At 48.7% G+C, this 26,987-nt stretch overlaps 12 protein-coding genes across 12 annotated transcripts; 7 read left to right on the top strand and 5 right to left on the bottom strand.

The window, feature by feature from the left end:
* Positions 1 to 121: 121 nt before the first annotated feature.
* On the bottom strand, positions 122 to 1,645 carry BDV38DRAFT_277908 (pyridoxal phosphate-dependent decarboxylase family protein; the record flags this gene model as incomplete). Its single annotated transcript, XM_032058593.1, has 1 exon — positions 122 to 1,645. The coding sequence occupies one exon, from the start codon at positions 1,643 to 1,645 to the stop codon at positions 122 to 124; it is 1,524 nt and encodes a 507-aa protein (XP_031919166.1).
* Positions 1,646 to 2,948: 1,303 nt separating this feature from the next.
* On the top strand, positions 2,949 to 4,784 carry BDV38DRAFT_293543 (cytochrome P450; the record flags this gene model as incomplete). The annotated part of the gene is made up of 6 exons (XM_032062280.1): positions 2,949 to 3,167; positions 3,232 to 3,348; positions 3,415 to 3,517; positions 3,586 to 3,654; positions 3,720 to 4,292; positions 4,357 to 4,784. The coding sequence occupies 6 exons, from the start codon at positions 2,949 to 2,951 to the stop codon at positions 4,782 to 4,784; spliced, it is 1,509 nt and encodes a 502-aa protein (XP_031919165.1).
* Positions 4,785 to 5,106: 322 nt separating this feature from the next.
* Positions 5,107 to 6,606, bottom strand: BDV38DRAFT_234683 (uncharacterized protein). The gene is made up of 2 exons (XM_032053264.1): positions 6,272 to 6,606; positions 5,107 to 6,219 (listed from the first exon to the last, which is right to left on the bottom strand). Exons 1-2 carry the CDS (start codon positions 6,384 to 6,386, stop codon positions 5,363 to 5,365), a joined length of 972 nt encoding a protein of 323 aa, XP_031919164.1. The 5' UTR covers positions 6,387 to 6,606; the 3' UTR covers positions 5,107 to 5,362.
* A 1,050-nt stretch (positions 6,607 to 7,656) lies between these two features.
* On the top strand, positions 7,657 to 9,570 carry BDV38DRAFT_267679 (transcription factor domain-containing protein; the record flags this gene model as incomplete). The annotated part of the gene is made up of 1 exon (XM_032056637.1): positions 7,657 to 9,570. One exon carries the CDS (start codon positions 7,657 to 7,659, stop codon positions 9,568 to 9,570), a length of 1,914 nt encoding a protein of 637 aa, XP_031919163.1.
* Positions 9,571 to 9,587: 17 nt separating this feature from the next.
* BDV38DRAFT_293538 (major facilitator superfamily domain-containing protein) lies at positions 9,588 to 11,288 on the bottom strand. The gene has a single exon (XM_032062279.1). It carries the CDS (start codon positions 11,275 to 11,277, stop codon positions 9,763 to 9,765), a length of 1,515 nt encoding a protein of 504 aa, XP_031919162.1. The 5' UTR covers positions 11,278 to 11,288; the 3' UTR covers positions 9,588 to 9,762.
* Positions 11,289 to 11,797: 509 nt separating this feature from the next.
* Positions 11,798 to 12,678, top strand: BDV38DRAFT_293534 (HpcH/HpaI aldolase family protein; the record flags this gene model as incomplete). The annotated part of the gene is made up of 1 exon (XM_032062278.1): positions 11,798 to 12,678. Exon 1 carries the CDS (start codon positions 11,863 to 11,865, stop codon positions 12,676 to 12,678), a length of 816 nt encoding a protein of 271 aa, XP_031919161.1. The 5' UTR covers positions 11,798 to 11,862.
* A 587-nt stretch (positions 12,679 to 13,265) lies between these two features.
* On the bottom strand, positions 13,266 to 13,748 carry BDV38DRAFT_267676 (RidA family protein; the record flags this gene model as incomplete). Its single annotated transcript, XM_032056636.1, has 3 exons — positions 13,266 to 13,490; positions 13,560 to 13,633; positions 13,697 to 13,748. 3 exons carry the CDS (start codon positions 13,746 to 13,748, stop codon positions 13,266 to 13,268), a joined length of 351 nt encoding a protein of 116 aa, XP_031919160.1.
* A 618-nt stretch (positions 13,749 to 14,366) lies between these two features.
* Positions 14,367 to 15,765, top strand: BDV38DRAFT_267675 (uncharacterized protein; the record flags this gene model as incomplete). The annotated part of the gene is made up of 4 exons (XM_032056635.1): positions 14,367 to 14,612; positions 14,672 to 14,797; positions 14,868 to 15,456; positions 15,521 to 15,765. 4 exons carry the CDS (start codon positions 14,367 to 14,369, stop codon positions 15,763 to 15,765), a joined length of 1,206 nt encoding a protein of 401 aa, XP_031919159.1.
* A 2,599-nt stretch (positions 15,766 to 18,364) lies between these two features.
* On the top strand, positions 18,365 to 20,245 carry BDV38DRAFT_234678 (prolyl hydroxylase family protein). Its single transcript, XM_032053263.1, has 2 exons — positions 18,365 to 18,660; positions 18,712 to 20,245. The coding sequence occupies exons 1-2, from the start codon at positions 18,387 to 18,389 to the stop codon at positions 19,881 to 19,883; spliced, it is 1,446 nt and encodes a 481-aa protein (XP_031919158.1). The 5' UTR covers positions 18,365 to 18,386; the 3' UTR covers positions 19,884 to 20,245.
* Positions 20,246 to 20,777: 532 nt separating this feature from the next.
* On the top strand, positions 20,778 to 21,832 carry BDV38DRAFT_293531 (alpha/beta hydrolase; the record flags this gene model as incomplete). Its single annotated transcript, XM_032062277.1, has 2 exons — positions 20,778 to 21,337; positions 21,431 to 21,832. Exons 1-2 carry the CDS (start codon positions 20,921 to 20,923, stop codon positions 21,830 to 21,832), a joined length of 819 nt encoding a protein of 272 aa, XP_031919157.1. The 5' UTR covers positions 20,778 to 20,920.
* A 736-nt stretch (positions 21,833 to 22,568) lies between these two features.
* BDV38DRAFT_293528 (mitochondrial carrier domain-containing protein) lies at positions 22,569 to 23,789 on the bottom strand (the record flags this gene model as incomplete). Its single annotated transcript, XM_032062276.1, has 2 exons — positions 22,569 to 23,575; positions 23,631 to 23,789. The coding sequence occupies 2 exons, from the start codon at positions 23,787 to 23,789 to the stop codon at positions 22,721 to 22,723; spliced, it is 1,014 nt and encodes a 337-aa protein (XP_031919156.1). The 3' UTR covers positions 22,569 to 22,720.
* Positions 23,790 to 25,265: 1,476 nt separating this feature from the next.
* BDV38DRAFT_267671 (uncharacterized protein) lies at positions 25,266 to 26,730 on the top strand (the record flags this gene model as incomplete). Its single annotated transcript, XM_032056634.1, has 3 exons — positions 25,266 to 25,514; positions 25,614 to 26,144; positions 26,389 to 26,730. The coding sequence occupies 3 exons, from the start codon at positions 25,266 to 25,268 to the stop codon at positions 26,728 to 26,730; spliced, it is 1,122 nt and encodes a 373-aa protein (XP_031919155.1).
* Between the last annotated feature and the right edge of the window lie 257 nt (positions 26,731 to 26,987).

Genomic DNA, 26,987 nt, shown 5'->3' with positions numbered 1-26,987 from the left:
AAAATTGAATAGTCCATCCCTTATGTCTATAGAAGTATTAATAGTAGTGAATATGTGAAAACGCGAATCTTATCTAAAGCCCCAGTATCTATAATGCTCCCATCCTCGCCCAGGACAGGCCTCAATGATCGTCTTGAAAAACATCAAGACCAGGGCGTTCTTGACAATGCGTATGAAGCATTTTAGCCATCTTTGAATAAGTCTTGTGTCTCCTAGAAGCCTCAGATTGGGCCAAGATATCAACCTGGCGTATAAGATCCTCGATAGTTTCTGGCTTCACCAGGGGGTTCATGGCACACATTCGAAGTGTGGTCCGTCCGCGAATCTTGGTGGTGAGTATAGCAGCAATATTCTCCGACAAGAGTCGCTGTGAAATCGCCTTGTTTAATATGTCTAACTCTTCTTCGTCAAACCCAGGAGGTGCGTATCGAAAAACCACAATGCTAGCAACTGTTGGAGCAGGAATAATCCAGTTCTTGTACTGACGGATATTATCATCGGCCGTACGGGCAAGAAGGAAACCTTGGTCGATCATTTCACCCATACGCTGACGACCTAGGGTTCTAAGGGTGAGCCAAAGAGACATGGCACGCGCTGGCCGGCTGAGTTCTGGACCAAGGTTGTAAAAATTGGTGTTGTCCCGTGGTGCCAATGTACTGCTGATATACTCGGCATCCACGGCGAAGCTGCGCCTAAGAGAACGAACGTCACGCGTGAGCACGATTCCACAGCCATATGTTTGGAAGAGCCATTTATGCCCATCCCAAGAAACACTATCCGCGCGACCGATCCCATCAATGAGATCGCGATGCGTGTCGGAGAGCGCGATGGAAGCACCATATGCACCATCCACATGTAGCCATATGCCTTCATCTCGTGCAAGATCAGCGAGTGCATGGAGAGGGTCGATGCTCCCTGTGTTGGTGCTGCCACAATTGGCGACAAGAAGAAAGGGTACACGTCCGGATTCGCGGTCTGTAATGATAGCCCGTCGTAAGATGTCCACATCTATGCGAAATTCATCATCGGTGGGTATCTTGTGGACTTGATAATCCATGAAGCCAGTTATATGTAGCGCTTTAAGAATAGAGATATGGGTCTGGTCAGAAATGTAGATGACCGCATCTCCTCGCTGCCTAGGCTGAAGAACCTCATCTCGGGCTGCAATTATAGCTGCCATGTTTGCCATAGAGCCACCCGAAACAAAGCACCCTCCAACTGAGTCTGGCAGTCCCAGCTGGGCACCCAGCCAGGCTATCATGGCTTTTTCAACCGCACTTGGACCAGAGCTCACATCCCAACTAGCAGCATTTACGTTGCAGATAGAAGTGAGGAGATCACCTAGATAGGCAAGGGGAGTTGGGCAAGCTGGTATATAGGAGAAGCAATGTGGGTGGGTGAGGCGCATCCGGTTATCGAAGACTGCCATAGCTTCTTGAAGGACGGATGGAAGATCTCGAGGATGGTCATCGGGCATAACCTCATGTTGCATGTGTTGTATCTCATGGGTATTAAGCTTTCGAACAATAGGGTCGGACGGGACTGGAGGATTAATCGTGAGCAATTTCGTCAAGAACGACTCTGCCTCCAACATGATCTCGGATAGTCCGTCATCTGGCTTTCCTTCTGGCCCATTGGAACCCATATTGAGATGTTCTGTGTCTCTGAATTAGGGAGTGCTCAGATGTCCATACTTTCGAGTACCAACTGCAGGCGATTGAAATGTAAAGTGGTAAGTTTCCGACGATCGTGTCTGCTTCCAAGTCAAAAGTTCAAGCTTAAGAAACCCTGATACAACCATTACCAAGCCCACCAAGCACCACCCTAGCCCTACAATCAGCTTTGGCCCCTTACGGTCCAAGTGTGCCACTAATAGAATTTATAAGCCAGCACCTAGTTTGCATTAACTATGGCCACGTGGGTAGGCCTACATACGATTAATTTGCCACTGAAGATCAAAGATAGGCTCAAGTATAGGTTCAAATCATACTCCATACTCTGTAGACTGAACTCTCACCGCTGTTTAGATATTAGGTTGTGTGATGGGCTAAAAGTGGACCTGGAAACCTACCTAGCCAACATATCAAAGGATCGTCGGTGATCATCCTAGTCTGGAAAACAATGATAACCAACATACCAGCTTACGAATACGGTCAAGTACGTACCAGATCGTGGCTAGCTGTGGACGTGGGGCTTATTGAAAATGCGGGCGATCTGAACTCCACTGTGGAGCCGTAGAATCATTCCGTATATATCAAATTAATAGGTTTTTAGATAGGTTCTCAGCTGTACCAGTTTCTTTGAATTAATGCGGGAGGGCTTCATTCCAGTAAGTACAGCTTCTATCGTATAATTAAAAGAAAATGAAGAACAGTTGACCGGGCTATTTTCACACCGACGTTTACCTACTCTATATTTGTATAATTATATCTACTATTCTCTCCTGTACGTTGCAGGGGTGCGAAGAATTTCTTCCACATTATTCAACTTTCGGGTGGATTCGGGAAAATCTAACCACATCTTGACGATCTAACTGGTCAAATATCGCCCCAGCCTAAAAGATGAAAAGTTCGATACTTCACAAGTGGGTTCGGCTATCCTTCCTTCTATGCTCCACCCCCCTGCAGCCTTATTCCATACAGTTCTAGGGATATAGACGGTGGGAGAAGTGGAAAATAGGGTCGAACCGATGTCCCTAACACACCGTATTTTAGCAATATGGCGCGATGGGGCATATGCAGACGCATGTCTATAGAGCTGCTAGTAATACAAACGTGTAATCTATCGAGGAATGCCATCCTCCAATCGGAGACAAAGACTTTTTGAAGTAAGGGGGAAATGTAAGCCGAACTTAAAATCGCAGGACCTCCACAAGCCCTCCCTTCCAGTGTCCCCTCGAATATTTGAACAGTAAAGGCTGGTCTTCCAAAACACAGGAGGGTGAAAAGATGGCTATTAACTGGTTTCACCTTGACTCCATCACTGCAAATGTTGTTGTGGGAGTGGTTATTATAGCTGTGTTGTTCGTTGAGATCAGTAAGAGAATACCGAATCCATCCAAACTGCCAGTTTTCAATGATCGAAAATGGTTCGAGTTCGGCTATGGCAAAGCAACGGCACGGTACATTGCTGATCCAGAGGGATGGATAAGACATGGGTTGAAGAATGTGCGTATAGTTTCGTTCATGCGATTGCTACTCGTACAGAATGGGAGTGACACTTTGACAATAGGGCGGAGACGCGTTTTATTTGTGCACAGAGGCACACTTCCGCTTGATTCTGAGCCCGAAATATGCCGATGTAATTGGAGGTGATAACAGATTTGACTTGGGGGTGTTCGTAGGTGAGGTTAGTATTTTCGATTTACAATGCAGAAATTGAGTGCTAGGGATTAATTAACCCACCAACTTGTAGGACTTCCATGCAGGAATCCCAGGATTTGAGCCACTCGCAAACATCGCCTTGGAATCCAAGATTTTACAGACCACTGTCAAAACAAAGCTATCACGCCAGACTCGTAAGTGGATTGACTATTGCCGACAGGCTTTCAGCAATAGCATTTGAATAACGCTCTTGAACCCAAAGCCAAGCTTGTCAGCCCACTTTCCACAGAGGCTAGTTGGGCCCTGCAGACGAACTGGACTGAGGAATCCGGTACGAAAAGCTTAGTGCCCAGGATCTTGGGATATACCCGCGGAATGTTTCTGACTTTAAAGCAGAATGGCATCAAGTCAACCTGAAACAGACGATGAGTCAAATTGTGGCACAAATGGTAACTCGAGGATTTCTTGGTGATGTTGACCTGTGTCGGAACCCAGCCTGGCTGAACTGTATATATGACTTCCTGGAAGATTCATTTATTGCCGCTCATCATTTGCGCCGATGGCCAATGCCCTTGAGGCTTCTTGCTTCTCGGTTTATGCCAAGCTGTCGAAAGGTTCGGGAAGAGCTCCAAAAGGTCATAAAATACCTTGAGCCGTTGCTTGACAAAGCGGATGGCCCTGATGCAGAGATGACTGCGATTAGCTGGGTTAAGGAGGCAAGCAAAGGCTCCGCATATGACTTTACTACATTGCAGCTCACACTTGCGCTTGCTTCACTTGATACATCCAACGACCTGCTTGTTAAGACTATCTGTGACCTCTCCACTAATCCGACCCTGGTGGATGACATTCGCAAAGAAATCATTGAAGTTGTTGGAGAGGCGGGATTAACCAAATCATCTCTACAAAGGTTATTTCTTTTGGACAGTGCAATGAAGGAAAGCCAAAGACTTAGACCCCTCGGGTATAGTAAGTGATCTCACGATGCATGTTCAGGCAAGGACCCATTCATTAACTAACTATGGCGCTATAGGCAACATGGAGCGAGTTGCAAAAGAGAGAGTAGTCCTACCTGATGGATTAATTATCCCGAAGGGAACTGCGATTATGGTGTCCGCATGTCATATGATGGACTCCTCAGTTTGGCCGGATGGAGACAAATATGACGGCTACCGATTTGCAACCCTGCGTAAAAACGCGAAGAATTCTCTGACAAGCCCCTTTCAACTTACTTCCACGAGTTCAGACCACATGGGCTTTGGACACGGGAAACAGGCATGTCCTGGAAGGCACTACGCGGCCATCTTTGGCAAAATACTACTATGCCATGTTCTATTGAAGTATGATTTCAATGTGATATTGCCTGAGGAAGGTTGTATTCAGCTGCGTGGCCATAACATATTACCTCACGCAAACATCAAAATCAACATTAGACGACGGAAAGCAGAAATTTCTTTGTGATGTGGAGGTCTTTCTTTCTTTCTTTCTTTTTTTGTTTTTTTGCTTTTGAGAGACCTTTCGAATCAGTGTGCAATATCATTACCGTTTACAGGAGTGCTTGATGTATAAAAAAACAGTATAGATCAGTTCTAATTCAAGTAGACATACGTGCCTAGTAGGGTAAAGTATTCATAATATAAAAGACTAACTCTGAAAGCTTTAATAATTACAAGCTAAATATTATTTAATAAAGTAGCTAATAATAGTCTTCTCATGGGTTTAGAAATTTCCATTGCACTTTTATCCAAGTTTAAATTTATGGATATTAAGTAGGTAAAGAAGATACCAAAGCAGGTACGCAAGTTCAACATGAATGCCTCTCGGAAGCTGATCTACATGTAGTTAGTCTGATCCATAAATCTGCCGAGGCCCAAAACATCGGATTTACTGAAACTCCGACTTTCGTTCTACCAAGAAGGAAAGGTAGCAATCTTTTATCTCTCGAACGGAGCAAATATATGTACATCTCGGATCTCGCAGCAAAACTAGGTTCGAAAATGTAAAAAGAAAATGGATAATGCTAAAAAGAGTATGACAACTCAAGGTAAGGCATTGAACTTCCGTAACTCAGACTCCGTCCAGTCCCACAGGCGTCTTCCCATATCCTCGCTCCGAGCATATTGGTTATAGGGCTTCAAGTGTCCCACCGGAATATAATAACTTCCATTGATGAGGTCTTGCTTTTTGGCACCAGCCGCGGCCCATAGCTCATTATAGGCCCCCTGGGGGACCGGTGTTCCGAACAAGCTCAGCGTCTTTGAGCCCAATGCAGCCAGGGTGGAACGCTCGCTCACCGAGCTGTAGAGATCTGTGAGAATAATTCCAGGGTGAACGGAAACAGAAGTAATTGAAGGATACCGCCGTGCAAGCTCAGCTGCGAATAGAATATTTGCTGCTTTGGAAGCTCCATATCGAGTATTGGTGTTCACCTTCTTCAATCGGTCCTGATCGAGGATAGTCTCGAATGACGGGGCCAGATTATGTCCGATCGATGAGAGGGATACAACCCGCACATCTGAATTGGGCTGCTCTGCTGTCTTGAGCAAGGTTGGCAGTAACAGCTTCGTGAGGAGAAAATGTCCGGTATGGTTGGTACCGAGCTGGATCTCATGGCCCATCTCTGTCTCTCCTGGCGGTAGAGACATTACACCAGCATTGAGTATCAAGATGTCGAGCCGTGGTGATTCTGCATTGACTGTTTGTGCCGCAGTCTGAATTGATTTAATGGACATTAAGTCCAGAGGGAGCCAGGTGATCTCAACATTATTGGATAGTGACCCTCTTAAGGAGCTGATGGCGGCCTGTGCTTTCGTCTCCGACCGTGCAGCAAGATATATCCTTTGTGGTCGATGTTTGGCCAATTGAAGGATGGTTTCTTTGCCCAGTCCAGCATTTCCTACATTAAATTAGTCCGTTGTGCTAGTCCCTTGAAGTGACGTCTGACATACCTCCGGTCACCAACGCCACCTTTCCGGATAGATCTGGGATGTCTCGATCGGGATTGAAGCTCACACCCCCAATATAATTACAAGGGTTTAGATTCGCTCCTAGGAATGCTGCCATCTCTCGAAGGTATTAGGCGCTTGGGATAGTCTTTAGTGTTCAGTATAATGTCGAGGAAAAACCGAAAACAGGCGTTGTGTTACTGTCGTACTAGTTGGGTAAAATATATATTAGTAGAATTCAGATGTCTACCTCACCCTTATTGATCGTTTATATATTTGAATGTGGCAAATGTTCTCTCGGGTTCTTATTCTAACGGTGAAGATCATGTGGGATCCCTCCATCAATTGGACACTTCAATATTGAAATGATCCAAGTCCTACACTAAATAAACTCGAGATCATCCTCCGTTTCCCGAAATCATTGGTACGCACTTTGGGAGTCGGGGAGATTGTTGACCCGGCCCGCATTTTCAGCGACCGCGACCCTTAATACTAATTTACCAAAACCCTGCTACATGCCCCACTCGCTCCCGAACTTCCTCTTTTCATTTTGGAGCCTCGGAAGGCTCGTGATACTACGTACCGGTCTCTAATGTCAGCGATTGCGGTGTCTACGACATATGTCGAGTAACGGCTCAGACCAACGTATGGCGCTCGTCATTGGCCATCATGTATCGCCTGGGGTTGTGGCGTGTCATAGCCCTACTATCCCCCTTGTGTAGGTGCATTCTAGCCGCAAATAAGTGGCACTTGCAATCCTTTCATTAAGCTACTCTATTCTCTCTGCTGCTACACAGAATGAGTACTATTCAGAACTTGATAGGAGTAAAAATCTTGAACGTCTTTTTATTTATTTTTTTCTTGTGGAAGGAGAGTTGTGCCGCATCCCACCAGCTGCTTCGCTCTTCCGTGATCAATTCCCAGGGAGTGGCAATCGTATATCATGGAAAGGCGCCGAGATAACCACCGAGACCTGATAAGAGATAATAGACCCTACATACAAGAGCCTTATCTATTCCGATATGACAGATATGCAAGCAGGACAACAGAGTAGATAACCGGACAGTAGCTGATGCTTGGCCGTGCGGGGAAAACGATACTAGTATGTGGGGATTTTCTCCGCCTGTACATCTCGACAAACAAACGGACGCAGTCACGCCATAAGAAGGCCTCTATTGCTTCTGTATAATATAATGTCTGTCTCCCACGCCAACAGACGGATCCCATCGTATCAACCATACCAGTGTCATGTCTGCCAAAGTCGCTTTACCCGACATGAGAACCTCAAGAGACATGCCAAGCTCCATTCCCGCTCACAGGAGGAGGCCTCCCTGCCCTGTGACTTTTGCCAAACTACTTTCTCGCGCCCGGATCTGCGACACCGACATATGAAGAGAAAGCATCCGGAATATGAGCAAAGACGGACCACTAAACGATCGCTGCGTGAGCCTCTCCCATCTAAGCAAGTGAACGGCAGACGGAGACCGGAACGACATGATGCGTATCTGTCTTCTGAATCGTCTCCAGACAGCCAAGATGGCTTTCACCCGCAGAATTCGGGTGATGAATGTGAGCTTGAGGTGGGTGCGGGGATTTGGAATATGCCGTTACCGCATGCGCAGGATCCACTCTCCCCTGGACACGATGTAGAAAGGTCAACTATTCGAACTAGCGGATCGGCAACAGCCGAAAGACATAGGGACCAAGTCGTAGCAGGTTCATCTGTACAAGGGCCCTCAATGAATGAGTCAGATTGTATGGGCCGAATGGTGCAAGATGCGATAGAATTGGAACGGAGCCTGCTACTGGGGACGTCTTTTCTCAAGCCGACCTACGAAATTGACGACCAATTGCCATCTGCCATCATACCACAGCCTGCTTCATTTGACACCAATCTGGTTGGGTGCCAATTTGGCCAAGGTAGCCCTGGCTTGTCACCGTCGAATGACCAGGGCGATTGGTTACCCTCACCTACACAGATTACACAGGGTTGTGACCTGTTCTTCAAACATGTTTCGCACTTTCTCCCTTTTCTGCACCAACCAACATTCGACGCCACACATATCCCTCTACACCTGCTGCTCAGTATTATTTCCCTCGGTTATCAACATGGCGAAGACCCAGACCGTGGCGATCAAGCCGGCTCAGGCGCAAGCCTATCCACTCGTTGCTTTCATCAAGCTCGTGCTTTCACTACCGCTGAGGAATGTAGAACCGAAAACCCAAGAAAAAGCACCTCCCTCATCCAGTCTTATCTACTTTTACAAATATGCGCCATGATGTACCTCTGTGGACACGACTCTGCATCCGGCCTCAAGATGCATTCCAACATGATATCTCTCGCGCGAGCAGGAGGCCTCATGCAACCAATGCCAACCGAGTCCTCCTCAACCGAAGACCTAGAGGCGCTATGGCGAGAATTCATCAAAGCCGAGTCACACAAACGAACTTCTTTCGCCGTGCACCAGATCGACGCCCTATGGTACCAATTCCTATCCATACCCCGCTCTATCTCCCATTTAGAAGTCAAGCATGACCTCCCTTGCTCCGAAGCGCAATGGGCAGCACCCTCCGCCGCGGAATGGGCGCACCGACATCTCGTCATGAGAAACCCCGGACCGACAGTCCCGTACCCAGACGCCGTCCGCCGGTTTCTATCCTCGGATGCGAGCCCGGACTCTATCCCTACATTTGACCCTTACGGGGCCATTAACATCGCGCAATTCCTCATCTCCAGCGCCAGGGAAGTATCCGGCTGGTCCACCATGACCGGAATGTTGAGCATGGACCGGCTCGATGCTCTCCGGTCATCGCTAATCGCCCTGGGCCCATTTATCCGTTCACAACCCGAGACCGTAAAGGGAATGCACGCGACAGCAACCTGGGAAACAGCCATGATCGAACTTCATTTATGGTCTCCAGCTCATACGGGCGGTATTGTGGCAGCGAGTCTGGATGCTGTGGTGAGTCAGTCGACTTCTCTCGCTCCTTCGTATGAGTTCCTGTGGGAGGCCGACACGGCCAAGGCGATCCAGCCGCATGTTGACTGGTTCCTCCGGTATCTGGATACGACTTTGGAACCGGATATGGAGGCACCGTGGGTGGCGGTGTATGCATACAAGGCGTTTTTGATTGCTTGGCAGCTTGTACGGGGAGGCATTCCGAACGCGATGCTTGTTGCTGGCATTCAGGATGGGGATGTGGAGGGGGCATTGGGATGGGCAAGGAAGGTCTTTGGACGGAGACAGAGATGGCAGCTTGGGAGGCTTATATTGTCTTGTTTGGATGGGTTGGGAAGTTGAGGTGGATTTACTTCACTCTTTCATTTACTTCTCTATTGTTGAGGTGAGAGGGGGTTTAATATTGTAGTTATTACCATTACTGGTATAGTATGATATAATTGTATGTTTCGGTCGTGCCTCAAAGCTAAATTATTTATGCTTGACTTTCCACGTCCAGAGATTCCTATAGATTGTAAAGCAGCATACAACAAATCAATACATCTCATAACGCCAATTAAGCTGCACCATCTCCTCCGTAACACCACCCCGAACAACCTTCGCAATCTCCTCCGGCTCACCGGAATCCAAGCGTTTGTTCTCCCGCAAGACCAGCCACCGGTAAACAGTCATCGTGACTGCCAGCAAAACAGCACTCGCCATCAGAGTCCCGAAAGCGGCATAGAATTGCGGCGGCTCGTAGTATAAATACGAAGCCCAGATATTCGATGTTCCGCCAATAGCATTGACCAGGGCAGACGCAGCCGCACGTTTGGAGACTGGTCGCGCCAGATGCAGATTGATCGTCTTGTAGAGGAGGAGTTGCGGGCCGACGGAGGCAAAGGGTAGAATGACCATGGAGAAGTAGCGAGCGCCGACATTGAGTGTTGCCATGGGGATAATGTACATGACGATTGCGATGGACACGCAGAGTTGAATGATTGGGTAGACGGTATTCTTCCGGTCGGAGTAGTACATGAGGACATAGTAGACTGCGCCGGCGAGGATATAAGGCGGTGCAGTGAGGAGCAGACTGACGGTATTGTTGAAGTTGAGGGATGCGACGAGCGTAGGGAAGTAATTGGCAATAGAGCCTTGCGTTTGAGAGAGCATGTTTGCAAAGATGAGGAGCAATAGTTTGGGGTCGGAAAGGGCTTTCTTGAAGCCGCGTAGTACGCTTTCGTTCTCTGTGCCTTCTGCAGCGCCGGCTTCCGACTCGATGCGCCATACGGCTAGGTCCCGTTCGATTTGGGACAGGATGCGGCTGTTGTGTGGGAACTCAGGCATGATGAGGGAGCATACCGCCCCGATGCCGACTGTTGCGCTGCCCTCGATGATGAAGAGCCATTGCCAGCCGGCGATGTTGTGGGTACCATCGAGCTGGAGGATGGCTGCTGCGAAGAGCCCGCCGAAGGCATTGCCAACTTGTTGGGCGATGTATAGTCCCGCAATACGCTTCCCAAGTTCTTTTTTTGTGTACCAGGCAGACAGGTAGTAAATTGCACCCGGGAAGAAGACTGCCTCTGCCGCTCCGAGAATAGCTCGTACAGCAAGCAACTGGCCGTACGTCTTTACTGCGGCCGTTGCAGCGGAGATGCCGCCCCAGATCACGACAGCAACGCAGATGTACATGCCCGGCCGGGAGATCTTGGTTATGATGAGGTTGCTCGGAATCTGGAAGGGCAAGTAGCCAACGAAAAGGATCGAAACTGCGGTGGCAAACTGTTGGGTGGTCATATTTAGATCTTCCATGATCCCTTGGAGTTTAGCTGCGGCCAAGTTCTGGCGGTCAATATAGTTCAAAATGTACAGGATTCCAATGGTGGGGAGTACAAGAAAGTCAACCTTTCGGACGATCTTGCTGTTGAGGGCGCTGATTTCGTCCCCGCTGAAGTTGCGAAGGCTCTCTGGCATCCGGCGATATGCCGCGTCTGGGACATCGAGTTGCCCTTCGGCAGCGGAGATGTTGTCATCGCTTTTCACTGACAGCGGCCTTTTTTTGGTGTCCATGTCTGTAGCCATCGCTGCGATAGGTATCAAGGTCAAGGAGTCTTTTGTGCTCGACAACAGCAGTTTCTAATGTTTGGGACCGGCTGCAGGCAGCTTGTCTGTGTTTGAGTGACAATATATCAGAAAGGAGGGCTCCTCCCAAGGCTCGCCTCCATAATAAAGACTTCAGGAGTGGTTGTTACCAGTATGTTCTGGTCAAGGCCATCCAGCGGCTATTGAACAGAACGGCTGTTCAAGTATCTGTGAGTCAAATGATTCGCGGACGGATCGATAGTGGGGCAGCATAGATAAAGAAAGAGGGGAATAGCACCAAAGATATCAGTCCAATTGGAAACATTGCCCAGACAATTAGACGTTTGGTTCGAATCCGGGGTACATTGAAGCCGAGTGGGTCGTATCGGGAGGAGTGGAAAACGGCATTTGAGGAGCTCCTCCCAATCCGCCACCGGAGATGAGCCGAGCACATACTTCAAGATAAACCTAGTGATAGAGCACACTTATTAAAGACACATTATCACCACTCCACCAGCGGTGATTCTCATAATCACTCTCGTTATCAAACCCTCCTCACCAACACTTAACAAAATGCCCGCGCCAACAAAGACCTACCCCACCCCCCAGACGACCGAGATCGTGAACTCTCGTCTGAGGCTGCTGAACAAAATCCGAGTGGGAGAATACCCATTAATGACCTTCATGGCCATTCCCTCAGTTCGCATGGCCCAGATCGTCGCCTTAACGGGTGTTGACGGTATCATCATTGACTGCGAGCATGGCCACATTGGCGACGATTCCATGCACAACTCCGTGTCTGCCATTTCAGCGCTGGGAGTATCGCCTATTATCCGCATCCGCGGTCCTGCCCATGATATTATCAAACGCGCTCTAGACACAGGGGCCCATGGCATCATGGTCCCACAGATCAACAACGCCGAAGAAGCACAACAAATCGTCGCCTCCTCTAAGTTTCCTCCACAGGGGGTGCGTGGCCAAGGCTCCGCCTTCCCGGCTATCGGCCATGGTCTCACCACCCCGGAATATATGGTCTCTGCCAACGAAACTATCTTGACTATGATTCAAATAGAGACCCGTGAAGGTGTTGAAAATGTTGATGCAATCTGTGCTGTGCCCGGTGTGGACCTCGTTTTCATTGGTCCTAATGACCTTGCACAGTCGCTTCTCGGATATGTGCCCGCCCGTGGAGATGAGCCGGAGTTTGTCGCTGCTGTTGACAAGATTATCGCGGCGGCACGCAAGCATGGAAAGTGGGCTGGGCGGATGGTTAACAATGGTACCATGGCCAAGGAGGCCAGAGAGCGATATGACACTGTCGCCATTACGGGTGATACCAAGGCGATTCAGAATTGGTATATTTCGGAATTTGAAATTGCTCGGTCATGAGGTGTTCGAGAGGACATTGATATCTGTAATGATTCAAGGCTTATAGACTAGACAGCGAATCTGACATTATACCCATACCCCATTTTAGCTCCAAGATATCGCCTAGCGTTGCAAACCGGTGTACGTTCGTATGTATTTTGTGTTCGAGGTTGGATTCTCCTTTGTCGCACATGGATATTTGGGATCAAATAATATTAAACGATACTTGCACTTATGATGCCAAGTTCCTCGTCAACTGTCTCCTTCCCTAAGCCAATCTCTGTAGGCCATCGTCCATGGGACAGGATCCAATCACCACCTCATAATCATCAGAATAAGTAACACAGCAGTGGATGGCCTGTCATTTATATATGAAATAAGGATTTGTACAGTCTTTCCAAGGGGCACATGGGGCCATAGATATATTTGTCTGAAACTTTACTGTGACGAGTGCGCCATCTGGCCAACTAAGCCATTGGACTCCTCATAATGGCGAGGAGCGACTGTGATAGCTAGAGAAGAAAATACAGAGGAGTTAACTTATGATAAAAAGCGTAGTATGAATAAGTGTACTATATATTCTATCGAAGCCCTCTATATGAATCGTCTCAAACCTGCGCAATGCATTCAATCTCAATGACCGTGCCATCACCTGGAGGGAGCGCCTGGAGGCACGAGCGAGATGGCATCGGCTTAGGGAGGAAATCGATGTACACCTCATTCATTGCAGCAAAGTCCTTCATATCGGCGAGATAGACGTTGTACTTGACTACTTGTTCAAGCGATGATCCAGAAAGCTCGAGGACTTCTTTAAGATTCTGTAAGACGGTTCTCTGTGGGGATTCATGTCAGAATTAGTTTTTTTGTTACAGACAAGGCTCACTTTTACAGGAGAGACTCACCGTTGCTTGTTTAATCTCGCCGGTAGCTGTTTGGCCTGCGCAGAAGACGAGACCCGGGACTTTGACAGCGGGGCCTGTGTGATAGATTGATCAGCAAACGGCGTATTCTTTGGCCAAAGCCATACAATATCACCCACAATTATGAGGCTTGGGAGGAAACTTTTCGCTGGAGATGAGTTGACGGGACATGTTTGCTCAGGATCACGGAATAAGGAAGAACAGTGATTGTGTGTAGAGTGATGAGAAGTGGATGTATAGATGATTGTGCTATGACTTTTGAGATGCGATAATACAGGAGTAAGTGGTGGAAACCACTGTTTTAAAATTCCACATCGGTTCTCCTCTCTTCCTGTCCATCGCGATAACGCCGACGAGTGGACCTCCCGCCGAAGCTCCTCCAGCCCTAGTTGGGAGGAGCTCCTCCCGCATCACGCGCCCCGCAGCCGAATATCTGAGCTTATCTTTGGCGACAATATAGTATAGATCAGCTTCGGGAGGAGCTCGATAAGGCGGAGAGCGCAGCTTATCGGGTATGAAATCATCGGAATGCTGCCAGGAGCACATGTTCTATTGAAAATGCCGGTGGAGGCACCATGCAGTGCAGTAGCGGGTCAGCCAAGACCCATACTTGCGCTCCTGCTTCGCCTAGAAGCTCGCCTGATGCACATTGTATGACTTCAGGTAGTACTTGTAGACCTCCGCCATCATATAAAATAGAAGAAATTATAAAACTTCAAGTGGAAAGCCTCATCTAGTCATTCTATCCAACATCAATCAACACATAGATATCATTGCACATACCACATCATGGCACCCGCAGCCCCCTTCAACCCACCATCCGCCAACCTTCCTGGCAAACCTTTCGTTCCAGAATGGGTTCCGCCTCCTGTCACCAAGGAAAAGCACAACTTCGCCGAGCTCAAGTCGATTGACCTTTCACTGCTGGACTCAGATGACTCAGCTGTGGTCGATGACCTTGTCCAGCAGGTCAAAGTGGCCATCCGTGATGACGGCTTTTTGTTTCTCGAGAACTATGGAGTCTCTCTAGAACAGGTAGGCATGACAAGCTATGGAGAGAAGAAGAGTAGTCCTGACTCTCATACGTCCAATAGCTCCATCGCCAATTCGCCCTGGCACAATACCTATACAATAACATCAGCGAGGAGGACAAAGAACGGCTCCTTTTCCACCCCGACAGCGGGAAATGGTCCGGTTACAAGCACCCCTACGGATTCAAGGTAGGAGGCCATCAGCCCTGTACGTGTTAAACACTCAACCGTATGTTAACCTTTTGTCCCTATTCCCCAGCGTCACCGCGGAGCACCCGACGGCATCGAACAATTCAACTGGTACAAGCCCGATTGGGAAGATATCAACCGCGTGCCAACCTGCCTGCACCCGTTCATGGACGAGATAGAGGCGTTCAGCAATTATCTCACCAAGTCCGTCAATCGACGACTCCTCACCGTCCTGTCGCGCGTCCTAGAGTTGCCGGACGACTATCTCTGGAACAATGTACAATCCCACGGCAGCCCAACCGGCGAAGGCTACTTCCGTCATGCGCTCTTTCGACCCGTCCAGAAACAAACCCAAGAAGCATCCAAGGGCCTTCGCATGCACGGCCACACAGACTTTGGTTTGACAACATTGTTGTTCTCGGTCCCTATCTCATGTCTCCAGATCTGGGGCCGCGACGAACAATGGTATTATGTGCCCTACAAGCCCGGCGCGCTTGTTATTAACATCGGAGATACAATGGAGATTGTCTCGGGCGGACATTTCAAGGCGACTCGCCACCGTGTCTTCAGGCCACCCGCAGACCAGTTGCACGAAGAGCGTCTTTCGCTGGTGCTGTTTAATAGTTCCATTGGTGATTTGCGTATGGCTCCGGCAGAGGGTGAGTGAATAACCGTCTAAGGGAGACATTACTGGGAGCGATCTAGACTAACGACTCTTATCAGAATCAAAACTGATCCAACGAGAGGGCTGCGTCGAGGAGCAAGGAGTTTATAAGGAGTTCAAGAAGCTCACGTCGCAGGGCAGGCTTGTGCCCACCAATCGCCAGTGGCGCGAGATCCAAATTGCGACATGTACAGACCCGACGGATACGGTAAATAATAGAGTGGGGGCTCATCAAGTGCTGATTGATGGCAAGGTCATGCATCAGCGGGAGTATATGGGGGTTAAAGTTGTCCTGCCTGTATGAAAGGCCAACTAGCGTAGAGGTGACAGGTTATAGAAGTTCATACGGCAAAGTGAAAACCTTTGCGATTGTTTCGAAATTGTGGAGTCGTACGCGATATATCGGTCATAGTTCAGTTTTAGCTTTTGATGTTTATTCTCTAGTCTACCTGATGTTAGGAATCTCCGACAACGCCCTTCTGGAATGGCATGCTATACGCTGGATTGCCTTAAGCAGTATCGGCAACTGCTGCTTCACGAATCTTGCCAGCTGGATACAAAATACAATAGGACCGCCCGGGTCCCAGTGGGGTGCTGATAGTTCCACTCATGGTCTTTTCAGCGAACTGCTCCACAGGGTCCCACACGGCCTCTTCGCATCCTACATACCTCTGTATAACAACAAATACAGTAAAAGCGCTCTATCGGCAACCCCGATATAAGCAGTCTGAATGGCTTGCTGAATTAGTTGCTTCTAGCGGGGTTTTACTGTACCCAATTTCCCCACTATCATGCACGACTGGGTCATGTGCGAATCGATGTGGAATCTGCATTCGAAAAGTGGCAGGGTACAATTCGTATCGACAAGGAAGGGCCCCTCTGGCAGTCCCACTTCATGTATGTATATACACAACTCGGCTAAACGGAGTATAAATCTCGATCACTCTCATATAAAAACACCGATATGCGGGAAGCACTTGCAGTAAATTCCGAGTCGCAGCCAAAAGTGGGCGGTGGCGCCAACATTGGTATTATCGCCGGAACAATACCCCCCACAAAACAAACTCACAGATCTGCCGAAGGTCTGACCGCATAATGGACACGTTGACTTGCATCATTGGATGCAAGACGATGGTGGATCGAAGTCGAGCATCATAGATATATATATGTATCGATGATGGTTGAATCATCTCCTTTCTTCTATCAAAACAGACTTTCCTCAGTTTAAGCCGGTATCGAATCTACGATATTTCCACCATGAGTGTACATGATATCCATATTCCTATATTTTCTTGTTAATAGTTACTGCGACGAGGCAATCAGAACTGATCTCATACAGGACGACGAGGAGCATTATCAAAACTTTGAGCAAAGCCAGCCACAAGACTCGCCGAGCTTTCGAGCGCCAATTTCGGCCCTAAGACGAAAGGGTCATGTTCTAATCCATGGGAGGCCCTGTCGCATTGTCGAAATCAACAACACTAGAACTAGTATTCATCTAGTTGGTGAAGATATTTTTACCGGTAGCGCTCTCTCGGGTGATTTTCCATCTACTCAGTCTGTGGATGTTCCTCATGTAAAGATATCTGAATATCAGTTGGTAAGTCTTCTCAGCTATTACCATGGCTTATTGTATGTATATATACTAAGGCGGGTAGGTGAATATTGACGATGGGTTCCTCAATCTAATGGCACAAGATGGGGTACCGAAAGACGACGTAAAACTCCCCGGTGGTGACCTAGGAAAAATGATTCAGGAAGATTTTGAGCATGGAAAATATCTGCGTAAGTAGACATTATATTGCCTTCAGTCTATCTCTAAGCTAATCGCTACCTGCCGGGATAATGATAGTCATTACGGTTATCTCAACAATGGGTGAAGCACAAGCTATAGGTGGCAGAGAAGCCCCTCAGGGTCACTAGTAAATGGGCTGCTTCTTCTTGGTGTCATTGTGATTGCCTGAGGCACCGATTACCCCGCTACTGCCAGCCGAGCAGTACTGGATAGATAGACCCTGCACGTGGAGAGGGCCTGAGGCCTCTAAGTAATTCATTCGGTTTCAATTCCAACACAAGATGATATAGAACCATGAACATCTCACGTCTCCTAGTACTAAGTATCTTGCCACTTGCTGGCCACCAAGGCATACCGCCTAAGCCCCATTTTTGCATCACCCGCTAGTCTTGGCATTCACAAAACTGCTTCATTTATGACGGGGGTTGGCGAAGAAAAAACCCCAAACTGCTCGATTGAATCTGAGTCAAGAGAACTTACCCATCTAGAAATAAAATAGCCCATAGATTCCTGGCCATTGAAATGCATCTGCCGACGTTGGTCCCCCCCCCCAACAAAAGCTAGTCAGGTGGTAATGAAGGAGATTGTGAACTCATATGGTGTATGAGGCCATCGGGAGAGAGATGATAGTCTATTTTCTCCAATGGTAGGTTCAATGAGGACGGTAAACCCGTACACAATGTAAGTGATCTCACAAGGCACTCCCGATGCCGTACAAGATTGACCATGGGATAATCTCGGAAAGGAATAGCGTAGAAATGCGCGAACCCTATTTGGCTGGACCACTTCACATACGCTATTGACACGTATTTTGATATAACTTGCATGCAGTAGTGGTTTTGGACATTTTCTGGGGCAGATGAGCTACGGTAGGTAAAGAGAAGCATTTGCCAAACGGAGGTTATTAGGGCTGGGAATAGAAGTACAACTATTAACACGACACCTTACCAGTTGTGGTACACTCCACTAGTCCATTTTGAGGCTAGTGTACGAGATTTTAGGAAAAAGAAATTGTGTGGGGGCAAATCAGGAATTTTGCAGGGGACGGAATGCGCCCACAAACGTTAAGTCTAACCTCCAAACCCCCACTCGTATCAGTCAATTATCTGTTAACCATACCACAGATAACCATGGCCAAATCCAAGGCTGCCAAGCGCAAGCGTAATGCGCAAGCCGACCTCCCACAAAAAGTCCCAAAGGCCGCTCCTACTCTGACACCGCCTCCCGATGGCGAGCCCAAGCACCTCAAAACGGTTGTCCCCGACGAAGACCTCGAAATCACGATCGAGACACTTACGGCTCTCGCACAATACCCGAGCCTGACCAAGTCGAAGGCATGCAAGGACCTGCGAGCCGCGGTCTATGACTTCCGTCAGGCCTGCACTACGGGCGTCAACGCTGCTGGTATGCTGCTGCGTTATCGCTAATTAATAGCAGCAGCTAACGGTTCGATAGAGGGCGCAAACTTAACGGCACGAATCACCGGTGCTCTTGCCGACGAGAAGTATATTGACGCCCAGATCCTGCTTGCCGAGATGAGAATTCGGGGCGAACAACCCAAGATCGGGGCCCTGTGTCGCTGGGTGCGGGATCTGGACGTCGTCAGCGGTCTCTCAACGCAACCCGACGCAATTGATCGTGTTCCCCTGGAACGCAGCGCAAAGGACCTACAACTTCTCCGCGTGCTCGACGCCATCCTGCGTGTCAGCACTCCGATTGATACCAACCCCAACGCCGTCGACTCCACCTCTCCCATTGCCTTCCAGTCCATCTGGGACCTCCGGCCCTCGACGACACCACTCCCGGTCTACGCCTCCGTCCTGGACAAATCCATCCTAGCCGACGCACCCAAGTCACCATCTGCCCTCCGCGTCATCGAAACAACCCCCGGCCCCCTCCGCAAACCTCCCAACCACCATCCTGCCATCCTCTACACCTCCGCCCCGAACGCCGTCCCCTTGGCTCCCGTCGGCCCCTCCATCACATACCACCCACATCCCGCTGTGCCAGGCCTTGGCCTTGCCCTAAATGTCCTCTCCCCCGCCGAGTGCAAGGCTATTATTGCGGCAGGTGAATCGGTCAATTTTCTACCCGATGCGCCCCTCCGCGAAGATGGCGACATGAGCATCCTAGCCCACAACTTCTATTGGGTTGTCGACACCACTTTCCATGACATGCTCTGGGCGCGCATGTCCCGTTACGTACCTCAGTCGATTAATGGCCGCCTAGCCCGAGGTATCAATCGACGCTTCCGTGTATATCGATACGTCCCCGGTGCCGAGTACCGCTGCCACATTGATGGAGCGTGGCCGCCGTCCGGTATCCTCCCCGATGACACGTACGTGTACGATGCCTCACCGGAAGACAAGAAGCAGAGCTCTATGTACACATTCCTACTATATTTGAACGACGAGTTCGAGGGCGGGGAGACGACGTTCTTTATGCCAGCTGCGCGAGAGGGAACCCTCAATGCATACCCAGTGCGACCTGTCATGGGAGCCGTGGCGATCTTCCCGCACGGAGAGGCCAATGGGGCCTTGTTACATGAGGGGACTGGGGTAAGGAAGGGTGCGAAATATATTATCCGGACGGACGTAGAGTATGATGTTAAGCCTTGCGAAGAGTAATTATGAAGATTCACAGAGTCGTAGTTACATATCACAACCGATAAATAAAAGTGGATCCATCGATATTGGCTAGGCTTCGTTAGGTATGGTGCAATACTATCTTATTTTACCGACACCTTGGCATACCTCAACCGGCCACGCATATCATCCTTATTTCCACCCAGGGTACTAGGGGCTCAGCTTCCATTCCTTGTTTCTGTTGGTTAAACTACGTGAAGAGCTTGGATTACATGACTTAGCCAAGTAAGCCCTGGATACTTGGTTGAAATCATTTGCTGTCTTCTTAGATGTTGCCTTATGTCCCGATTGACTAGTATGATACATGCGAATAGTCAGAAATATACATACCTCTTTATCAGGAGAGGTTAGCATACAGCCCAAATTAGAAAGGAAATCGACCAATAGATGTGTTATTGTCGGATCATAGAAGTCATGGCTAGAGTTGAGCACCCATATTGAGTTGAAAATATAAAAAGCCAAGGCAGCTTTTCAGGAAGTTCGTGTGTTCATGCTTTTTGGCCCCATTGCACCGGTCTCCTATCTAAATTAGCTCCACAGTACCGGTTCCTGTCACCATAACGTGCGTACCACTCTGCTTGTCTTTCAGACGCCTGATAACTACGTAGATGAATAGCCCGTCGTTCATGCTGTTTCCCGTTCTGTGCGCTGGATATGGGCCGAGAAGTTCTCAACACGAAGCAGGTTCATTGCGGTCCAAACCAAGATCCAACTGATTGATGTCCTAGTGCTGCTGCTAAAGGTATGCACGAGCGTTTTGATTGGGTCGGTATTGATGTTCTAAATGGCGTGCTATCTAGCCGTAAGTTTGTATTTATAATGCATCCGGTCGGATTTCAAATCACAACGGATCGATGATGCTAGGCAGGTTATGCAGTTAAGCAATTGATTTAAATACTGACCATGTCTCCTCCCAGACCATAAGTTTATCATCAATGCTACGTCAGCCTCAGCCCGCTTAATCCTCCGAAGTTAGACCTATCTCATTTGATACGGCAGTACCAGTCCATAATTGAACCATGTCCCAATCTAAACCCTCTATTGTCATTGTCCCCGGCTCATTCAGCCTACCGGAGTTCTATGACGCGGTGGCCGACGGAGTAGCATCCAAGGGCTACGACATCAAAGCCATTCGTCTTCGCAGCACCGAGGACCTGCAACAACCTGCAACAATGTACGATGACGCCGCAGCGATTGCGCGCGAAGTCACGACGCTAGTCGACCAAGGAAAGGAGGTGATCTTGGTGGCTCACTCATATGGAGGGGTGCCTGCCAGCGAGAGCATCAAGGGACTAGCCAAGATAGCGGGTAGCGAGAAGGTCGGCGGAGTTGTAAACCTGGCATATCTGACGGCGCTGGTGCCACAATTGGGTGCTTCGGCGGCGGACATGTTGGCGGATGTTCCGGCTGAAAATCGTGTTGAATTACAACCTGATGTGCGTCCCGTCCCCCACCCCCATTGATACTTTCATTTGGCTTTCTGGGGTATTTTCTTTCTCCTGTTGATCGATTGTTTACGAATATCATAGGAACATGGATATCTGGTCATGGCTAATCACGCCGCGTCCGCTGCACTATGCTTCTCAGACCTCCCGGCCGAGGAAGGCGAGGCGTGGATGAAGCGGTCCCCCCGACACTCGGCTGCGAGTTTTACCGGTCCATTGACGTATGCTGGGTATACGGATGTACCAGTTTCGTATTTGCTCTGCGCGGATGATAAGGTGATCCCTCCAGGAGTGCAGAAAAAGCAAATCGAGATCATTGAAAGAGAAACTGGGAGGGAGGTGGATGTGACGGTGATTCCCACGGGACATATTCCTATAGCTAGTGCGCCTGAGAAGGTGGTAGATTGGATTACAGGCTTAGCCACTCGGTATGGGCATGGTAAAACAATTAAAGGCTCTCCAAGAGCAGGAGAAAACACGGAGTGATTCTCAGGTTCAAAGTTCGATGTTCTGTGGTTTTACTGAACCAGGTCTGGGTTTATATACAAGATGTTGCTAGAAGAAAGGAAGTTTTCTTCGAAGCAATGAAGAAGTTCGGCCGATTACAGAATACCGCACATTTCCATAGCCTTTTGCCTTGAATACCGTTATATAAAGCCCCAGAATGTACCGGAAAGCCAGACTCAGCCAGGCTTTAGCAGACGACGATTTTCTTTTATGACTTGTCTAGCTAATTCAACTCGTCGTATCCCATCCAAATGGATCCAAAACGTTCATTCATATTCTTACTACAGGGCTGGACTAGCATAATAGTATGGATGTGGAGAATATTGCTCCCTTCTCTGGAAAAGCACAATGCCATCATACTGATTTGAAACGCGCAATGGATGCTCGGTGTCTGCATATAGGGGCTCGTGGCAGAGCAAGATAGGAACCCTGAATATCGATTCACCAATACGCAGGTAGTATCGAGGTGGGCGAGTATATTCACTATCTTTTTTGAGCACTATCGATGCCTGTATGACCGTCGAGTTAATGATTAACTGTGGTGAAGTCTCTGGTAGTAGCATCCGTCCCTTGCCTGAATGTATTGAAGTAATGCTCTAGTCGTACCAGGTCCTGCCCCTCTCTCCCCAAACCTCCGAGGAGAAAAATGTGTAAAAATAGGTCTCGTGTGGTCACAGTTCATACTTCAAACGGTTGCATCTTTCTGCGTATGAACGCGAAAGCGGTACGCGGATTTTGGTGCCACATCAATTGGCTCGTTGCAATCCCAATTTTGAATCGTAGATATTGGTGTCGACCTGTGAAGAAATCGGCGGTGCACAGTGAGCATCAACATTCTGTTGAACCAGTAGAAAAGCAATAGTATCTTTATTCGATAAGGCCCAGCAATCGCTTCATTCGATCGTAGACATAGAAACTCATCGCCACCATTGGGGCCATTTTCACGTAGCCAATTGTCAGGCCCACATAGAAACCTCTAACACCTTTCTCCCGCATTACGCGCCGGGCTGTCTCGGAAATTCCTGAACTACTACCAACCACACTCCCGACTTGCATTCGCCGCCGTAAGATATCAATTGGGTAAGCTACCGTTTGAGCAACAATGCCAGCGATTGCTCCGCAACCAAGCTGTGCAACTGCGGTCAGTCGAGTGGATGATCCCTTTTCAAGCGTGTAAGGCGCAAAGAACGGTGAGCGCAGCTGATCTCTCATGAAATCGTGGGTTACAAATGATGTGCCCGCATAGGGAAGTATGCCTAGCATAGTCGGGCCAATTCCTTGATAAAGGTTGAAAATGCTACCTTTCCCGCCCCGTTCAAGGTAAATTTGTCGAGCAATCCTGAACCAAAATGACCTTTTGCTCGGTTTTGTTTCAAAAGCAAGACGGATGCGGATCAGCTCTAGGGGATATGTGATGATGGTAGAAATGGCACCCGCTGTACTCCCGCAGAGGAATCGATGGAACGGTGTGTCTGTCTCCGGTGATATGATGACTGCCCGTTGGAGTTGTTCGTATGCGAGAAAGTTGATACCGGCATAGGGAAAAACGCGGATCAGGCTCGCTGAATGACCTTTGAAGAGTGCAGGTATGCCATGCGACGTTCGAATGTGACTCGCAGCATCGATTAACCCATTCCACCGGGTTGAGTAACGCAGGAAATGCGGATTCGACGTTTGAAAGAGAATCTTGATTCTCTCCAATGGAGCAACAATAGTCTTAGCCTAGATATCTGTTGCGTCAGGAATGGTTTCTGAGTCATGAGAAGGGAAGACTCACGGCGCAGCCTGCAACCCCTCCCGCTACTCCATTTCGCCAATCAAAGTCCCGGTTTCGGCTATATTTGCTCGATTCTAACTCATGATTGTCACCGTGACTGTTTGTAATCACCTTGGATGAATTTTTTACGAGGGAGCAACTAGCACCAGTGTCACTCATACTCATTCCACGAGAATTGAGTAGTTGGTCATCAGAGGGATTGTGGGAGGTCCAAACGGCTGAATGTATGGACATAAGACATGAATATGAAGAGCAGCCAACATGGACCGGACATTGCACGGCGTTAAGCTGATGCCTCTGGACTCCACCGCGCCCGTGATCCACTGATAAACCGTAAAGGACCCTTGATGAGCTTATCTCCTTGAGCCTTGAGCATGCAAGCTCGCCGTCTTTCTCTCTTATCTCCTAACTCCGATAGCCTAACAAGGGTATCAAGGACAACATGGATTGCATGCTGCTTCCCCTTTTCAATTACCCCCTTAAGTCTGTTCTCTCATAAGGTATGTTGAAAGGTGTCACAATAAAATTCCAACTCTCTCAGCCCCGGGTTTGTCGCTATACCATTGCGATTCAAGATGGTAGAAGAGGAAAGTGCTGATCATGTTCCTTCGACCGTTATTGCGACGGGTATTCCACGTATTACCGATGACTTCTAAAGTCTTGGAGACATGACTTATTACGGATCGGCCTTGTTCCTGATTGCTGCGGGCTTTCAAACCCCTTGTAAGCCTGACATTCGCTTTCATCGCCTGATTGAGTAACAACAAGAAGAAGGGGGCGAGGCATGTCTCCTTGGTAGGCAGAAGATCGCATTCTTGCTGGTGATTGTTGTTCGTGACATGGGGAGTTTGATCTATGGAGTTGCCCCTACCTCGGTAGCGCTGATCGTCGGCCGTGCGACCGCTGGTCTGGAGCTAGAATCGACTCAAGGGATGTGCTGCTTAAATACATTCCCACTGTCCTGAACCGTAGAACAGAGATACCTACCCTGGCTAGGGCTACCCCACGTCAACTGGACGAACAACTGTCTATCTATCACTATTCCTTGACCGGGATCCCGTGGCCTGACCACAGTAAATACAATTGATTTTGGATGTTATTCCTGTCATCTGGCTGCAAGCATCACTGCATGGGGCTAGCTCGACCAGATCAAACAATTTAATCCAATTCAGTTCTAAATTTGGTAGCATCGAGGCGTTGTTCACTACGTTCGCATATGGCAGTGGTGGGGAGGAAGCATGCCGAGGCTGGGAGGCTATGCGCACAAAAGTATGTACGTACATACATACAGTACGTGGCGGCCCTGTGAAGTACTACCAGATACACATTGAGGTATTGATTAGATCTATACGATATCTAGTAGAATCGCGCCATAGTACAGGCGAGGTACCCGCTGACGCATGTTGTTATCCGTGCCCCTCCTTCGTTCAGGAGCCCCATTTCTATGGCGGGGTAATGCGAAGGTAGAAAAATGGGAATAGAATTCCAGCATGCTATAGGATGGCATTTAACGTAGTTCAGTTCGATCTAAGACTATAAAAATATCGCTAAAATAACCATATCCCCTTTTCACCTACCTTCCTGCACATACCAAGGCGAATATCCTGCTCATTACTGCAACCCAAAAGTCCGAAGATGGCGTCCCCAAATCGATTGATTGTGTTATCCAATGTCATCGCAGAGAAGACAAAAGTCATCTCGGATTTCCTGGCTTCCAAGGGACTGGAGCCTCCCTCTTTCGATGTCGACGGGCTAGCTGACTATGCAATTTCGCCTGACGACAAAGAGGCGTATGAAGCTCGTCTAGAGTTGATTGCTGCATCTAAAGAGCTCTATGCCCTTGCTCATGGACCAAAGGACCATATTCGAAACATTTGCTGGGATGTAAGTTTGGCCAAGTTTCATTCAGATGAGAAACAAAAAGAATTCAAAATAAAAATTAAAAGACACGAAAAACGAGCCATGACTGATATCGCTTTGTAGGCCATGGATCCATTGTCCCTACAGGCCATTTGGGCGTTCAGGGTCCCACAGGCCGTCCCATTGACTGACAAAATCTCTTACGAAGACCTGGCTGAGAAGTGCCATCAATTGAGTGGAGTTTCTGTACCCCCGTTCACCCTCCGACGGATCATCCGCCACGTTATCACGAACCGCTTCTTCTGCGAGCCGGAACTTGGATTCGTTGCGCACAACCGGGCGTCGCGAGTTCTTCTCGAGGAGGAAACCTTGGATGCCTGGGTAGGTCTATTGTGTAATGACATATGGCCTGGCTTTGCCTACACGGTTGAAGCGCTGAAGCGATGGCCCGGGAGTGGGGAGCCAAATGAGACTGGGATTAACGTGGCCTATAACCATAATATCAATTGGTTCGATCACACTTCCCGCAATGCTGTTGTCGCCGACCGATATAGCAAAAGCATGAAGGCACACGGTGGTGGGGTGGGCTTTGATCTCTCGCACACCGTGACTGGTTATCCATGGGCGGACATTGGTAAGGGAACGGTTGTCGACGTGAGTACTATCGTCCTACTTGCCATGTGAGAACCAATGGGGTTCGTTTCTGATATTCACATCCTCGCTTTAGTGTGGCGGCAGTGCAGGTTTTGCCTCGATGGCGATTGCGGAAGCACACCCCAACCTCAACTTTGTAGTTCAAGATCAAGAGCACACCATCACAGAAGAGACAAAGGCTGCGGTGCCACAGCATCTCAAGCCCCGAGTGAGGCTTGAAGTACATGACCTGTTGAAACCACAGACCGCCGTAGGCGATGTCTACCTTTTCCGCTGGGTCTTTCATGCATTTTCGGACAAGTATGCCATCCAGGTTTTGCGGTCATTGATTCCGGTGCTTAAGAAAGGAGCAAAAGTTGTCATCAATGACGGCGTGATCCCCGAGCCCGGTACCGTTCCATGGATGAATTATCGAAGCATGAGATGCATGGATCTTTTGTGTTTGGCGGTGGCCAATACCGGTGAAAGGGCTTTGGATGACTGGAAAGGTCTATTCAACGTGGCCGACCCCCGATTTAAGTTCCTGAATGCCTGGCAGCCGCCCAAGAGCACGATGTGGTTCATTGAAGTGGAGTGGCAGCCGTAAGGATGATATTGGTGTACGGCGCTCGAACTACTCGAATGGCCAGGGCGGGGGTTTGAATATTGGCGTTTCACGCCCAAGCTTTTGCCTGCAGTTAGATCTTAGAAGTAGCAGTCGACAGCCAGTGCTCGGGAATTTGATTTCATCCCGCGAAGAATAGTCGTACGTGAGAACCCTATAATTGGAAATAACACTGCCGTTGGAGAGCGCTACTAGGTATAAAGCATAGCTCACACAAGGGGTGACCTGGCTAGGTTCTC

The sequence above is a fragment of the Aspergillus pseudotamarii genome, assembly GCF_009193445.1.
Source record: "Aspergillus pseudotamarii strain CBS 117625 unplaced genomic scaffold BDV38scaffold_3, whole genome shotgun sequence".
NCBI lineage: Eukaryota > Fungi > Ascomycota > Eurotiomycetes > Eurotiales > Aspergillaceae > Aspergillus > Aspergillus pseudotamarii.
Note: the sequence above shows the minus strand (reverse complement) of the source record. Positions and strands in the feature narration are given on the sequence as shown.

What these genes read in the sequence shown, in the direction of transcription:
- BDV38DRAFT_234683 (XM_032053264.1), bottom strand. Translation starts at nt 6,386, where the DNA reads ATGGCAGCATTCCTAGGAGCGAATCTAAACCCTTGTAATTATATTGGG. An exon ending in GGTGGCGTTGGTGACCGGAG is followed by an intron (nt 6,220 to 6,271) that starts GTATGTCAGACG and finishes AATTTAATGTAG; the next exon opens with GAAATGCTGGACTGGGCAAA.
- BDV38DRAFT_293538 (XM_032062279.1), bottom strand. Translation starts at nt 11,277, where the DNA reads ATGGACACCAAAAAAAGGCCGCTGTCAGTGAAAAGCGATGACAACATC.
- BDV38DRAFT_234678 (XM_032053263.1), top strand. Translation starts at nt 18,387, where the DNA reads ATGGCCAAATCCAAGGCTGCCAAGCGCAAGCGTAATGCGCAAGCCGAC. An exon ending in TACGGGCGTCAACGCTGCTG is followed by an intron (nt 18,661 to 18,711) that starts GTATGCTGCTGC and finishes ACGGTTCGATAG; the next exon opens with AGGGCGCAAACTTAACGGCA.